This window comes from Kogia breviceps, chromosome 5 (genome assembly GCF_026419965.1).
Source record: "Kogia breviceps isolate mKogBre1 chromosome 5, mKogBre1 haplotype 1, whole genome shotgun sequence".
Classification (NCBI taxonomy): domain Eukaryota; kingdom Metazoa; phylum Chordata; class Mammalia; order Artiodactyla; family Physeteridae; genus Kogia; species Kogia breviceps.
The window spans coordinates 33,791,077-33,807,399 of NC_081314.1; the positions used below are offsets into that span (position 1 = coordinate 33,791,077).

The following is a 16,323-nucleotide window of genomic DNA, read 5'->3' on the forward strand; positions in this document are numbered from 1 at the left end:
AAATAAACAAATAAATAAATATTTTAAAAATTGGTAGAAAGAAATGAATGAGGAAGCAATACCCTAGAACAATGATGGGGAGTTCCTAACAATGTATAAATTTCAGCATCCAGGCGTTATCTGTGAGGACTTAAGTCAAATGCTCACCATTCTAAATGTAATTAAGCTCGGGAGTTCCCTGGCGGTTCAGTAGTTAGTGACTCAGTGCTTTCACTGCTGAAGGCAGGGTTCGATCCCTGGTCAGGGAACTAAGATTGCACATGCTGCATGGCGCAGCCAAAAAATTAAAATTAAAAAAAATACAATTAAGCTCACAAATTTTGGGGAGTCCTTATTATATCAATCAAAGTTCCTCTGAGAGGAATTTAAATTATGGTCCTGGTACTTAAGAACTTTAACATCCTAATGGGAATGAAAGCCTGAGGAGGAAAGTCTAGGCAGTTACTCTCTAACTGTAAAATAAGGCAGATACATATTAGAACTATTACAGAGAGTAAGGTATCATGAAACTACAGGAAAAAGATCACTAAATCCAGTAGAAGTAGCCTCAGGTGCCATCCAGAGAAGCTGGCGTAGTGATGAGAGGTAGTGGTATTCCAAGGTGCAGAGAACAAAGTAATCAAAGATGCCAAGATGGAAACACACAGGCGACACTCTGGGAACACAGAGTAGACTGGTATGGTTAGGTCACAAGGCAAGATTTTGGGGAGAGGGAGGCTTTAGAAATAGAATGAAAGAAACATGGGTTGGGACCAGAGTTGAAGAACTTTGTACTCTATTTAGCAATTGCATATTTTTGAATAGGAGAGTGACTGGCCAAAGTGTAAAGAATGGGTTGAAAAGGCAGGAGTGTGCATTAATTTCAGCTTATACAAATACTACCATGGCCCAGGCTTTGGGATTAGAGCTTAGATTTGGGATTAGAGAATTTTGGGTGACAGAATGGAACAACGAAGAGCTGAAGATGATTCTGCTCTTTCAAGTCTAGGTGACTGGGAGGTTGTTAATATCAGTCACCAAGCAGAAGCACGTTTCGGATGGAATAGGTTTGGTTTGGGGCATACTGGTGACATGCCAAAACTTATGTGACATATCCTATTTCCTTATTCTTCCTGGGATTGTCCAAGAGGTATCACCATGACTAACATACCATATTGGAACCACCGCTTGGGATAAAGTGCCACAGACACCGTTTACACATGACACATAATGTTCTTGGGGTTAGTAACTGGGAGGTTGATCTGAAAGGCTGGCTGTTCAAGGGTTCAAATCACCTTCATTGAAAAATGTTGGCTGAGCACCGACAGGATACCTTAGGCCAAGTACACATCTAGACAATCAATACTGATGGCCTCACGGCAGGGCTATACAACAGCAAACTGAAAAAGCAACCCTCATCCTGAGGAAAAATCGATTTAACATTCTACCAAATTCCGAAAGGAATTTTGTTTTGTTTTGTTTCAGATACCCAGCCAGGGACTGTTGTGTGAGATGGAGCCAAAACAGCTTGCCTTAAGTAGGTCTGCAATGGAGGTTAATGAATGTCTTGGGTTCTTTTACTGGAATTGTGCTTAAGAGCTCAGATTCTGGAGCCAGCCTGCGGGTTAGAACACAATTTCATCGCCTACTCCGCGGTGATTTTGGACAAGTTACACAATCTCTGTGCCTCAAATTCTTTACCTGTAAAACAGGCACGACACATTCGTGAATTCCACAGCCACGACTGAAGACTCCTGGCTGCCAGCCGCTGTGCTAGACAGCAGCGAGGACCACTTTGGGGAGGTAATATTCCAATGTAGGGAGGCGGACGATAGAACTAGTTTCAGAGAGCCTCATAGCGTAGGAAGAAAATGGGATAATTCCTGTAAAGCGTTTAGTGTAGTAATCAGCGACGGGAAATTCTTTGTAAAAGCTACCTATTATTTTATAACTTGCCCCTTCGCACCCAAAACAGGTAGGCTCTCAAGAAAAGCAAGTTATTATTGAAAACGTCCCCGCCTAAAGACAATTTTCGGGGGGTGGGAATCGCATCCTCCTCCCTAGAGTAAATGCCCCGTATCTATCCACTCATCCCCAGGGACGTGTTGGAAGGCTCTCTTGTGCTAGAAAAGCCCCACAAAAAAGCCCCTTATCTGAGCTGGCAGGGTTGGGGTGTTGCAGAGGTAGGGTAAGGGGAACTGGGAGCTATTTATTCAGAGGGAACCTCGCTGCCCCACACCGGCTGGGAGCAACAAATCCAAGTTCTCCTGGGCTCCCCCTAGAGCAGACCGGCCACGGAGTGCCCCCGCCCCGTCCCCCGCCTCGGCCACGGTGAGCCACAGACCGCCGCCCAGAAAACAATGGCGCCGGCGGGGGCGGGGCCGCGCGAGCCCCTGGGAAACGGGGGAGGGGAGGCGGCCCGCGGCTGTAGCCGACCCCTTGGCTCGCTAGGGTCACGTGACGCGGCCGCCCCGCCCTGCGGCCCAGCCCAGACTCTTAAGACTCTGAGAGGGGGCGGTGGAGCGCATGGAACGGGCGGACGGGAAACGACCGGAAGTGACGAAGGGGCGTAGTCCGCGACGTGCGGCGACGTGGCGGCGAGGCCGGCGCCGGGCGGCGGAAGTGGCTACCGCGCTGGGACTGGAGTGTTTGTGTTTTGGTTAGCGAAGGAGCCGGCGGCCGGCCTGAGGGGAGGAGGGAGGAGGAGAAAGATTTAGTGGGAACTCGAGCGCCGGCGGCGGCGGAGGAGGAAAAAGCAAAGAGGAAGGCGGAGCGGCGAGAGGCGGAGACGGAGACCGACGGGGGCGGCACCGCGGCAGGAGCCCCGCACCGTCCAGTCTGAGGGGAGCGGCGAGACGAGGAGACGCGCTGCCACCGCTGCCTCAGCCTTCTCTCGGGCTCCGCCTGGGACGTGCAGCCGGAAGCTTCGGCGCCGGGGCCCCGCGCGCTGCGAACTCAGGTAACCGAGCCGGCCCTCCGCCTGCGCGGAGCGGGTCGGGACCCCGGGTGGTCCGCGGGCCCTGCCGGCGCGGAGTCCTCCGCCCTTCTCTCTCGCGCGTCGGGGCCCGGGACCGGAGATGGGCCGAACCCGGCGTCTCGACCCGCCGGCCTTGGTGACTCATCCTTCGAGGGTCTCCGGAGGCCAGGATTTGGGGACCGGCCGAGGGAGCGACGGGTGTCACCCTGTTCCCTTCTCAAGATGGCGCCGCGAGAGAGGGCCGGAGGCCGCGGTTCCGCCTGCTCCGTCCTGGCAGCCCGGGGTTGGGGGGGTGGTCTCCGGCCAGAAGCAGGCCGAATTCGGGGGAGGAGGATGGGAGAGACGGCCCAGGGGCCTGGCGGGGCCTGCCTGCTCGGGGGATCGGAGCTGGGTGTCAGTTGCTCAGGTGCTCTCGGAGGAGGAACTGGGGGCTCCAGCAGGTGTGAATTTGGGGAGCTCCGCCTACCCCCCGACTCCCTGAGCCGGGTAATGGAGGGAGGAGGCGGCTCGGGAACCCGGGCTGTCTAGGGACCCTTGTCTCATCGTTGGAAGGTGGTGAACTGCAGCCTTAAACAACTCGGCATAACTAGGTCGCTGAACACACTCAGTGGGTAGAGCCCTTTAAACGTTCTCTGTTGTTCGCCTCCCTGGAAGCTGGTTACACTCCTGAGACTCAGAGTTTTTCAAGCTCTGAACGTCATAATTCACATATTTGGTTTTTGTCTTTTGCTGAAGTGGTGCCTAAGTGTCCAGTCAATTGCCTTTCACATAACTAGTAGGGAAAAAACCCACATGGACACCACTGCGGTACTTCACCACTGCGGTAATTCAGGACAGCTCAGAAACTTTATTCTTAGTGTAAAATGGGGATAATAGAAAGAGCTCATAGGGTTGCTTTAAGCCTAATTCATAGGATGGTGCTTGGCACAAAATAAGTACCCAGAAATGTAAGCTGCTGTTAGTTTTGATCAAAGAGCACCCAGGAGGACTTTAACTCTAGAATGCCAGGTGTTTTCAAAAGATTTTAAATGCACTTTATGCAAAATCTTGTGCTTTTGTGAAACGAAAGTTTAAGTAGTGACTGCAACTATTACAAAACGTAACTTTTAACCTTAATGTTATGCTAACTGTATATTTATAATTAGATTTAGTTATGTTTTGTTGGAGATCCTTGGAGGGAACTATAATGCAAGGCTTTAAACCTTAAAAGACAAAGCTAAATTATAATCGTTTTTAATGGGCATCTAATATTTTCTCTGAAATTTTGGGAGGACTGTGGAAATTCGGAGCATGTTGTCCTTGATGAGTAATTCAGTTTGCTGTTTTGTAGGTAATCAGACAGCTGGGAAGTGCTTTAGTTGCTATCGTGTGTACTATCTGAAGGTGTGTTGGTGCATTTTCAGTCTACCTGACTTTCTATTGGTACTTGGTCATTATTTCATCAAAGGGGCACTTTAATTGCTAATTTTCAATCCCTGCTCTCTGTTGACCACTGTATTAGAAACTTTTTACATATATAGTCTCTTGTTTACTTCCCACAGCAGCTATGAAAGTTAGGTATACTGGAAATAGAGGCTTTGAAATGAAAGCACTTGCTCCAGCAGAAATTGGTATAGCTAGCCAGGATTAGATCCACAAATCTGATATGGTTTTGGGGTGGTAGGAGGGTAGATGTGGGGTTGGAGCATTTTTTTATTACAGAAAATTTTTTAAATGTACAGAAGTAGGAAGAATAGTGTAATAAACCCATCACCTAGCTTCAGTTATCTTATGGCCAATCTTGTTTTATTTACGCCTGCATTGTTTGGAAGCAACTCAGACCTATTATTTCATTTGTCAATATTTCAGTACATATTACTAAAAGATAAGGACTCTTCAAAGCTGCTGTTTAGGAGAGGCAGAGGTGATTTTATTGCCATGAATGTAAGGTCTCATGGATATGTTTATTAATGAGTTCATGGTCAAGAGGGATTCTTGTATAAACTCATTTCATGGGTAAGGCAAATTTCTTATTAGGTACCTAAATGAAATAGAACAGTGATTTGAGAAGGGGAATCATTCAGATTTAATGTTATTAGCACATGATCAGATTTTGATTAAAGATGGAAGAAAGCTATTATGATTGATTTGTGAGTAGATTGGAAAAGAGTTCTTTGAAAGTTCCCTAATTCCTTTGAGATTGAAAATTAGCATTCTTAGATAATAGTAGAAGACATAGAAGTTGCCCTTCAGGCTAGTTTTTTGTAAATGTGTTAAATAGAAAGTAACGACACATTTGTTAGCTCCAGAACTACAGAAAAGTATAACTAAATAAGACACTAATTCACTCACCACATAGAGAACGTCTGATGTACTTGAGCACATCAGAAAACAGTTTTAAGTCTTTTAGGCACCAGACACACCACCTACTTAATGTATTTGTTGCTCCAAAACTACTGTTAAATAAACAAAAAACATGTACCGTTTAACAGAAGCCTTCAAATAATATTGGCCAACATTTATTGAACTGTTACTATGTTCTAAGATCTATTCTAAGAGCTTTCCACTTATTAACTTAATTTTACTCAAAACTGTTTTAACCTAAGTACTTGAGTCACCTCTCAGGTTGCCAGGGTTTGAAACTCAGCTCTGTTGAAGCTCTGTCACAGTAACTGTGTGACCTCAAGTTACTTAACCTCTCTGTGCCTGTTTTCCTCATTTTTAAGGATTGTAATAGTCAACTTTATAGGATTGTTGAGTGACTATGTTAAGTACTTAAAACCACGTGGCACAAAATTGAGTCTTTAATAAAGGTTAGCTTTAAAATGTTTTAAAAGCCTTGAAAATTACAGCATGATTTTAGGCTCAAATCTCATGCCTTTACAGTACTGACAAAAGTAGTGAATTAAACTAAATGACATTCAGTGTCTATTAGAGGTTATAATTGTCATGCAATAATGTGTTACAGGCAGAGTTTACGAAAGTGATTAATAGAAGATTTGCTTTGTTTTGCTGATTTGTATACTTAATTACTTCATATTTGTTTTTTTACAGGTTTCTCTACCTCCAGAAAGAAAAATTGACACCTTGCATCCTGGAAGTTCATTTAAGAGACTGAAATTAGGGACTTCTTTCAAGTTTGGGCATGGCTAATCGAGGAGCAACGAGACCCAATGGGCCAAATACTGGAAATAAAATATGCCAGTTCAAATTAGTACTTCTGGGAGAGTCTGCTGTTGGCAAATCAAGCCTGGTGCTTCGTTTTGTGAAGGGCCAATTTCATGAATTTCAAGAGAGTACCATTGGGGGTAAGATTTTCTTTTATCCTTTCTTCATTTAATTGAATCATACATTGACAAATAAGATTTTGCTGTTCTGATTGTATGATGATGGGTACTAAATAGGTCACAGAGTGAAGAGCTGAGCAGCAGACTCAAGCTTTATAACTTGATTTTTGTTAAGATAATGTTGTTTAATATTTTGATTTACTGGTTTTCGCCAAGATGGTTGTATGGAAGCTAAAATACAGATGCAGACATGAGTGGAATCAGTGTCCCAAAGTATAAGATTTGATTGATATCTTTCTTGATAATGATTAGAAGCTTCTTCAACTTAATACATGTTTGTGCTGAATTATATTGGCTTTAGAATGAATAGTGAAAATAGTAAAAGTAAATAGTAAAAGAGTTAACATTAAAATTCTAAATAACTGAGGGAAGAGAAAAAATGAGTGATTAATGAAGAGGGACATGAAAGGGAAATGGGACCTGGAGAGAAAGATGGAAGGAGAGGGGAAAGAGGTAGAGTAAGCACTGCTTACAGTGTTTTTGGTAAGACTGAGGCAAGGGGACGGTAAGATGCAGGACGAAGAGAAGACAACTAACAGAGCATTGTAGTGAATAGAAGGCAAGAAATTAGGTAATTGAACCTCATCAGAGAAATACACAACTGTATATAGCAGCGGGGCAAAACAGCCTTTTTTGGGTGTCAGTTTCATCTGCCAAATGAAGCTTTTGAATTACGTACTGTGTGGACAGCTTTAAGATTAGCAGTATTTTGCAAGGGGTGTGTAACTAAGCAGTACCATATTTTTTCCAGGTATTTTATACGTTTTAAAGTCATACTTTTGAAATATGTAAGGCAGATGCCCATTGGCATGTAGCAACTTCTTGGAGTCCATCTTTCAGGAGCATAACTTTATGCTATGCGTTGAGTATATGTTCTCAAGTAAGTACACTTGAGAATTTTATTTGTAGTTTCAGATCCTCCCAATAAGATAAATTACAGAATTCTAGTATCCTGGCTTTTCCCTACATATAGGAAATATAGTAGATAAGTGGTATTTCCAATTTGATAGACTCAGCAGTATAACAGTGATTGTCAACCCACTCCATTTGTATATCATGTTACAGTGTGATCCCATTTTAGTATTTTATGGTTTTTATAATGGATGAGCATCAAAAATATAGTCCATATCATGCAGCTTTTATTTGATTCAGAAATCTTGTTATTTTAAAAATTTTTAATGAAGTGTATTACGCGTTCTTTGTGGTTTCTTTGTTAATACATTTGTTTGTGTGTATACCGTTTAATAATGAAATATAAAAATATATATACGTATGATTTAATAATGAAGTATTACCTCTCAAACTTTAGCCTCCTCCAGAAAGCAAATTGGGCCAAAGTTAACTAGCCCACATGGTAGGAAGAGTTTTAAAGAGTTTGAGGTTATGTCCACCCACCTTAAACTGGTGCAAAAAGTTAGTTATTATAACTGCTTTTTGGCAAGTGATTGTCAGTTGCAGCATTTTCCAAAGTACATATGCATTGTAGGCAAAATACCTGGGCCGATATGTTTGGGACTTGCTGTGTGCTAACCCTGCCCTCCTTCACAGTACATATTAAAATAACAAAAACACTGAAGTACTGTAGTAAAGAACTTAACTCCTGGGAAATGTAGCCTAAGACTAGAACTTTGTTTTTGTTTTGGATACTCCCAATTATCTTCGAAGTGTATTTTTTCCTAATGACATCTCAGGAAGGACATTTAAAAGATAAATTTAACCTGTTATCAGTGCATCATCATAAATATACATATCCTCTGATATGTGTGTATTGGTGTGTATATATATATATATATATATATATAATTTCCATTTAATACCAATTAGATTGTCTACATTTCATTAATGAAATTGTCAAAAGGTTTTCATTCTAACACATAAAAACTTCCTTAATATTTTCTACGAGTACAGATTGAGCTGGCTTTTTAAACCAACCTTAGAAGGACTTTACATCCCAATTTCTATGTTAATGGTTACTGGCTGGATACCTTTCCACTATGTTGACCACATATTAATATCCTTAGGAGGTATGACAGTGCCATTATGATTACAGCTGTGAGCCCTGGTTGTTTTGTTTGTTTTTGAGAGAAAACTGACATAATATTTTGTAAGTTTAAGGTGTAAGATGTATTGGTTTAACTTGCCTGCAAAGTGAGCACTGTTTTTTTATGCTCTTTGCCAGCAGCTCTTCACCCTTAAGGACTAGAGTAGAATCTAAGCATTTAAGGATCTCAAGGTTTGAGCTATTTAAGATCTGTAACTTGTAGGTAATATGTCTTTTTGTTTTGGCTGATGTGTGGTAGGAGCTATCTAAAAATGAACCTGGCCAGATGTTTTACATTTCATCTGTTCTTTATTTTATTTTTTTATTTTTTTGGTGGGGGGTGTGTGTTGGGTCTTTTGTTTCTGTGTGAGGGCTTTCTCTAGTTGTGGCGAGTGGGGGCCACTCTTCATCGCAGTGCACGGGCCTCTCACTGTCGTGGCCTCTCGTTGCAGAGCGCAGGCTCAGTAGTTGTGGCTCATGGGCCCAGTTGCTCCACGGCATGTGGGATCCTCCCAGACCAGGGCTTGAACCTGTGTCCCCTGCATTGGCAGGCAGATTCTCAACCACTGTTCCACCAGGGAAGCCCTGTTCTTTATTTTTTACTTAACTGTTCATGTTTAATAATATTAGCTGAGGTCTGAAGAGCTCACTTAAAATTTTCATCTCTGGTTGTGTTGTAAGGTGGAAATCATATACTGCACTCTTGAATTTGTGTATTCTAGAACCTTATATTCATCAAGAAAATCAAGGTTTCTTTAGTTTTTGTGCTTCTTCTTAAACATGATAGCTTGATTTAAGAATCCATGTTGTCTCACAATACCCCACACCCCTGCCCCTTGGCTCTATAGGACTCGTAATGAGATAGGTTAGTTAGGTGGTGGGTTTAGCGCTTTGGGGAGTTCTAGCTTATTTGTAGGGGTTTAAAGTCTGCATGACATTTATGTTCCCATTGTTTGTCTAAGACTAGCCCATAAGGTTAGCAGGGAGCATTAGGCTCAGAGGGTTGTCATCCTTCTTGCTATCTCATCTGGAGGTGCATAGCTCTTCAGTAAATACTTGTTGGATATTTGGACTGGCCATCTTTCATTTAACACCTTGAACACCTAAAGATTTATCTTAAGTTTTAACAAGTCTTCCATGTGATTCTAATACATGTTAAAGTTTGAGAACCCCTCTTTCTGTGTTCTGAGGAGCCAGTATTACATTTACACTACATATTAAAGTTCTCCCACAAATGGAATAATTGCTTTTCTTTTTTTTTTAACTGTAGGATTTTTTTAAAACTTACTGTTCATCTAACTCCTCCAGTTTGAGAATTACAAGTATTATGTACTGGTTATATTACATATTAACATGTTATTTCTTTGTATGGGAACCTCTTCCTGTTAACCTGCTAGGCCTCTTTAAGAGAGCATGGCTCCTTCTCTGTTCCATCAAGGATACCCTGCCTTGTCTTTACTTACGGGAGTTAGAATATCCATAGTTTTCAGTTATCTGTACTGATGCTGCTCCCTTTTATTGCCACAAACAATCTAGAACTGGTTATACATGAAATTAAATAAGTGCCTTCTTTTTAAAACTATTTTCAGCAATTATTAACCCTAAGAGTGTCTAAAATAATTATTTCAGGGTTGTTTTTACTGGAAGAACAAAGTTTATTCTATGTTTAACATCCGTCCAGTTTCTTCTAAGGGGCTACCAGGACTTGTTTTTCTATTCAGATTCAAAAACATCTGGGGGAAAAATTATTAAAATTAAGAAAAACAAGGTTGGTTTCAAAGTTATTATTAACAGTGTTTTACCTTACCTTATCAATTTATGACCAGGACCTTCTTAAGAGTCGAGCGTTGTGGTTAAGAAAGGGGTGGCGGGCGGCTCTATATCCACATTGTTTGATTTAAAATTCTAGCTCTAGCACATACCACGTATCATCTGAGGCAAGTCATACCCAGCTTTATTTGCGTCTTATATGAAATGGAAATAATAGTACCTTACTTGAGAGGTTTTTGGTAAGGATTAAGTGAAAGTGCATATACATTTCTTGGCACAATGCCTAGCATGGAGTAAAATGCTTATTAAATATTAGCTATTACCATTACCATCAATCACCACCATTACTTTTTGCTGAGTCATTTTTATCACTGTTGATATTTTTGTTGTATTGTCATGACATGACATTATTTTAGAACCGTGACTTTTCCACCTAGTGCAGAGCATTCAATTTAGGATTTGACAGTGTTAAAGAATTTTATGTCCAGATTTTCTCCTTTTGGAAGATAAAGTTTCTTATTAAAAGTTATAGGAACAAATAAGATGTAAAAAACTTTATGAGCAGGTACTTCCTAAATTTGAGCCTTTCCAAAAATGGAGTTTTTGCAGATTCCTTCAAGTAAATAGCATGAGCATATACAACTAAGTTTCTTTAAATTCTGTGTGGTAGATTCTTGATTAATCCCCCCACCATTTGTTGATTTTCCAAAAAAGCAGTTATTTATGTATGTTACATTAAATGCCTGCTCCCCATATCAACTAAGATATTTTGGAAGTTTTCTCAGAGAGAGAAATTACACAGTTAGATAGAATACGACATGTATGTTTGTTTGTTTGTTTGTTTTTGTGGTACGCGGGCCTCTCACTGTTGTGGCCTCTCCCATTGTGAAGCACAGGCTCAGCGGCCATGGCTCACAGGCCCAGCCGCTCCGCGGCATGTGGGATCTTCCCAGACCGGGGCACGAACCCGTGTCCCCCGCATTGGCAGGTGGACTCTCAACCACTGCGCCACCGGGGAAGCCCCGATATGTATGTAGATATTAAAGTTGCTTCCTAAACTGAGAAATAAAAGCAGCTAGAAAATTTAAATCTGAATAACTCACGTTTTTCCTGTAGTAGTAAGCTTTCTACTGTTACCCTTCACTTGTTAGCTGTAAGAAAGACTTGTTTGTGTAATTGTAATCTGTGCATTTGTTTATTACTTCCTTTGTCTTTTTGCATCTGCATATTGTTTTCACTTAAAAGTACTTTGAGAAAGGATAGAAGACCTAGGGACAAACCACCAGCATATAGTTTTCAATTCATGAGAAAAATGGTTTTTGAAATATTCATTATTCTTTCTGTTGCAGTGAGAGTTAAAATTTGTGGGAGTTCATCTTTTGGTTCTAAGTGAAAGAATATTACCTTTATGCATAATAATATTTCCTTCTAGAAAGTACATATTCAGTATTTGAGATAGGTTGTATTACTAGGAGAAATTGGTAAAGATTTGGTATCTTATATGTTTGTACCAATTCTGACCTAAAAAATTTTAATAGTCTTAACATCAGTTATTCCCCAGTGTTCCAGTTTAAAATGTTATCATATGTGGCTGCTGAAGCATTGCTGTGAATTAGGAGCCAAAAAGCTTAACTTCAATCCTGGCTTCCTTTTACAAACAGCACTGTTTTACACATTTATAAAATGAGAAGAGTGAGCTAAATAAGGATTCATTTAGGGCAGACTTTGCCGTATGTGGGCCTTTCACTGTTGTGGCCTCTCCCATTGCAGAGCACAGGCTCTGGACGCACAGGCTCAGAGGCCATGGCTCACGGGCCCAGCCGCTCCGCGGTATGTGGGATCTTCCCGGACAGGGGCACGAACCCATGTCCCCTGCATCCTGCATCGGCAGGTGGACTCTCAACCACCGTGCCACCAGGGAAGCCCTAGGGCAGACTTTCTTTAAAGTGTGTACTCTCCTCCACATTAAACAATGCAATCAATATAGTTAAACCTTTTCCTCCTTTTAAAATTTATTTCACAGTTTGGGATCATGAATGTCTGTTTTTGCCCTGTCTTTCTTAATTCATCGATGCCCTCTGGTGTTGCTGAAGTGTTCAGAGCTGTTTGGTAGAATGATTTTGCCAATTAGCTCTAACTGTGGTGAACTACCTCTGTTGATTCACTAATTTGTTGCTTTTATTCTGTTATGACTGGGAAATAAGATTATCAAGCTGTTCTGAAATTAATTTACTCAACAAATTTACCAAGCTCCTAGCACTGTGCTAAATATTAGAAATCACAGTTAACCTTTCCCCCTTTTGGGTCTTACACCATAGTAATCTGAGGTTACTTATATAAAGTCTTCCTTACGATGCATGCTGAATTAATTCATCATTTGGAGTTATCATTTAGAGCCTTTTGTTACCAGGCCTCTTGGTGGCAAATAGGGATGTATTAGAGTGAGAAAGGCAAGAGGAGTAATTCCAGAGGCTTTTGATTTTTGATCATTGGCTATTTTGATGTAAACATGAACTGCAACTACCAAATTACTAAATTCCTCAAGATGAGAGTGAGGTCACATTGGATTTTGAAAATAAGAAATAATCCTTAGTATTTTTACAAGTGTTGCAAAACAGTATTTGAGGGAAGTGCTGGTGAACAAGATTCACCCTCTTTTCCAGGTAATATAGATGAGGAAGGGAAACAGCAGGATGAGTAACCAGTCATTCGTGGTTTTTTAGCCTGTTTGCAAAGCTGAAGATAGCAGGCACTCTTTGGATTCAAAAAGGAAGAGATACCGTGATGATATGGGACTGTAGTCACTCTTAATTATCAGACACCTTCAGTGTTTCTCAGTTTAAAAAAATAGTTATTTAGGGACTTCAGTTGTTCAGTGGTTAGTACTCCTTCCACTGCCGGGGGTGTGGGTTCAATCCCCAGTTGGGGAATTAAGATCCCACATGCCATGTAGCATGGCCAAGAAATTTTTTTTAAAAAGTTATTTATCCTCACATAGAATGAGAGCCAAGATGGGTTCCACTTAGTTGATATCAATTCTATTTGAGGTGTAACGTGAATGTATCTTGGACACATAGGGTACTTTAATATTAGAGAGCTTGAACTTGAACTTAGACAATCCTAACTTTCTCATCTATTGTATTCATAAGTAATTTGTAAATTTTAGAAAAATGACTTCAAGGAAATACAGGGTAATTTTAGTGTAGCTTGTAAGGTAATTTTTAAGTTAGTTACATGTCATATGATGCAGTCATAGAACTTATACGGCATTTTCACAGTGTCATCTGGACCTTACCATAGCTATATGAGGAAATACTAATCTTATAGATGAGGAAACTGAGGCAACAAAAGTGATTTGCTTGAGGTTTTGCAACTAAGTGACAGCTGGGATTAAAGACAGATCTTTCTTCATTGTCACCTGTATTCTGGAATTGATAAAGTTTAGGGTCAGGATATGTATGACATAAGCATTCTGTTATAAAATGTGTGGTACTTGGCAGGTACAGAGCCCCTTATATATTGATTTATTGATATAAGGAATATATCGATTTATTGATATAAGGAAAGTAATGTGAAAGTATTTTTAAATAAAAATTCAGATCACTCATGTTCCAAAGTGAGCAACACTGTGTTCATTTTTATGCCATCCACATGTATCACATTTTTATTATTTCATTGATTTGTTCTTATATGTCAAATCTCAAATGGTTGACATCGAAAAGTCTCCCTCCTATCTTCTACCCACTTAGTTCTTTTTCCCAGAGGTAGTGTTACTTTGTCCTTGCAAAGTTACTATTATATTTAAATCTGTGTATTTTCTCCTTTTTATGCAATTTGAAACATACCAGACCTATTGTAGTATACTTTTTATTTTTCACTTTAATACAGTCCCAGTTATCTACTGCTCAGAAACAAATGAACCTAAAGCTTAGTCATTTAAAACAATTATTATCTCCTTTGTTTCTGGGGATTGAGTGGGCTTAGGTGATTTTCTGATGTCATGGATGGCAGTCGGTGCTGGGGCTAGAATCATCTCAACACATCTGGCAGCTCATTTCGGCTATTGGGACCTCAGCTTGGGCTGTCAGCCAAAACACCTGCATGTGGCCTTGCCACCTGGTTTGGGTTTCCTCACAGCATGATGGCTGGGTTCAAACATGAATATCCCCAAAATACCAGGCAAAGGCTCGGTAGCTTTTTATGACCTACCCCCCAGAAGTTCACATAGAGTCAATTATGTTCATATCACAGGCTTGTACAGATTTGAGGAAAGAATGTCAATGTCTTGTTGTAACAAGAATGTGTGTGAAATCTGCTGGCCATCTAGGAAAATACAATCTGATTTTTCATATCATTTTATGAAGAGCATCCTCATTTTTCTTGGCTGTATCAGCATTCCTTTGAATGGATCATAATCAATATGCTTTATCAGTTCTAGTTTCAGATTTGAACATTGTTTTATATTTTGGGGCGATAACAGTGCTGCGTTGAATAATTTAATTCATAGTCATTTCTCACATATTCCAAGTATTTCTGTAACATAAATTCCTCGAAGTTGAATGCTGTGTCTTAGGTTATATACTTTTGTAATTCTGATACATTTTTCCACACTGCCCTCCAACCAGCAATGCACAGAATGCCTGTTACCCTATTTTACGAACTCAAGGTAGTGTCATACTTACAGATCTTTGCCATGCTTATGTACATTGATCTCTGCATTTTTTAATGTATATTTTTCCCGTAATAGGGGCGAGGTCAAGCATCTTTTCATATTTTTAGAGCCCATTATGTTTCCATTCTCTGTGAACTATTTAAAACTTCATGATATTTTTATATAGAATCATTTATAATAGTCATACTATTGTTTCATTTATTAATGATAATACTCAATATCTGTATTATATTGTATTCATACTAATTGTAGTAACTGGCAGTCTCCTATTTTTTAACCATACCCTTATTGTTAGACATTTAATGTTTGCATTTTTGTTTGCTGTTTTAGGTAATCGTCTAATAGTGGATGTATTCTTGGAATTTTTTCTCCTCTGGACTTATTTCTATAGGATCAATTTCTAGATGTGGTTACTGAACCAAAGTAATTTTATTTAATGATTATGGAATCAAAGGGATTCCAGTCTCTTCATCACTGTTTTCTTCCCTGAAAGATAGATACTTGCAATTTCTTTGGGCCTTGCTTGGCATAGATAGTTATATTCTGGGATTACAGGTTCCCTGTAATTGTTAACTCTGGGGCTTAGTCTTCTCTGTCTCTTCTGCCTTCTTTAGCTTGCCCTTTTCCAGTCTTATATTGTAAAATACTCAGATATCAGAACTTTTATTTTAAGCTCACTTAGTGGATAGGCTTATTGCTAAGCATTAAAAGAGTCACTTTCAAGGCCAGTAATTTTTTTAAAGTCTGGTAGATTTCCTTGAGACTTGGAAAGTATTAAGTGCTAGGTTCTTAAACCAAATGGAGAAGGGATATCACTGAGGAGAAGGGGGAAAGAGGCCTCCTTTGCAAAATAGCCAGGGCACAATCCTTGCACATTATCTTTGATTTTCTTTAGTTTGAAAATTATATGCCTGGGTGTAGAATTTTCAGCATTTCTCTTTCTTGGTGTTCTCTCAGCTTCCTGGATCTGTAATTTGGTGTCTGACATTATTTTGGGGAAATTCTCAGTCTTTATTGCTTCACATATTCTATTACTTTCTCCTCCTTCTGGTATTCCCGTTATGAATATAGTACACCTTTTGTAGTTGTCCCATAGTCCTTGGATATTCTGTTCAGTGTTTTTCAGTGTTTATTCTCTTTTTATTTCAGTTTTGGAGGTTACTGTTAATAGACCTCAAGGTCTGAGGTTCTTTCCTCAGCCATGTCCAGTCATCTAATAAGCCCATCAAAGGCATTCTTTATTTCTCTTATGGTGTTTCTGACATCTGGCAATTTTGGCATGTTCTTAAGATTTCCATTTCTCTGCTGACATTGTCCATCTATTCTTGTATTCTGTCTTTACCATTAGGGTCCTTAGCACATTAACCTAGTTGTTTTAAATTCCCAGTTTGGTAATTCCAGCATCTCTGCTGTTCCAGGTTTTGATGCTTGCTCTGTCTCTTCTAACTGTGTTTTACCTTTTAGTATGCCCTGTGATTTTTCTTGCTAGCTGGATATGATATAGTGGGTAAAAGCAAGTGCCATAAATAGGGCCTTAGTAGTGCAGTAAAGAGGTGTG

The 16,323-nt window shown here is 40.1% G+C and overlaps 1 protein-coding gene across 2 annotated transcripts in view; it reads left to right on the plus strand.

Moving 5' to 3' along the window:
* Positions 1-2,471: 2,471 nt before the first annotated feature.
* RAB5A (RAB5A, member RAS oncogene family) overlaps positions 2,472-16,323 on the plus strand; it is a 32,110-nt gene continuing 18,258 nt past the window's right edge. Inside the window, exons 1-2 of one of the 2 annotated variants that reach the window (XM_059064165.2) lie at positions 2,472-2,938; positions 5,990-6,243. In XM_059064165.2, the coding sequence (XP_058920148.1) occupies positions 6,081-6,243 (163 nt within the window). In that variant the 5' untranslated portion in view covers positions 2,472-2,938; positions 5,990-6,080. The remainder of the gene's footprint in view (positions 2,939-5,989; positions 6,244-16,323) is intronic. The other variant, XM_059064166.2, reaches the window with a different exon arrangement.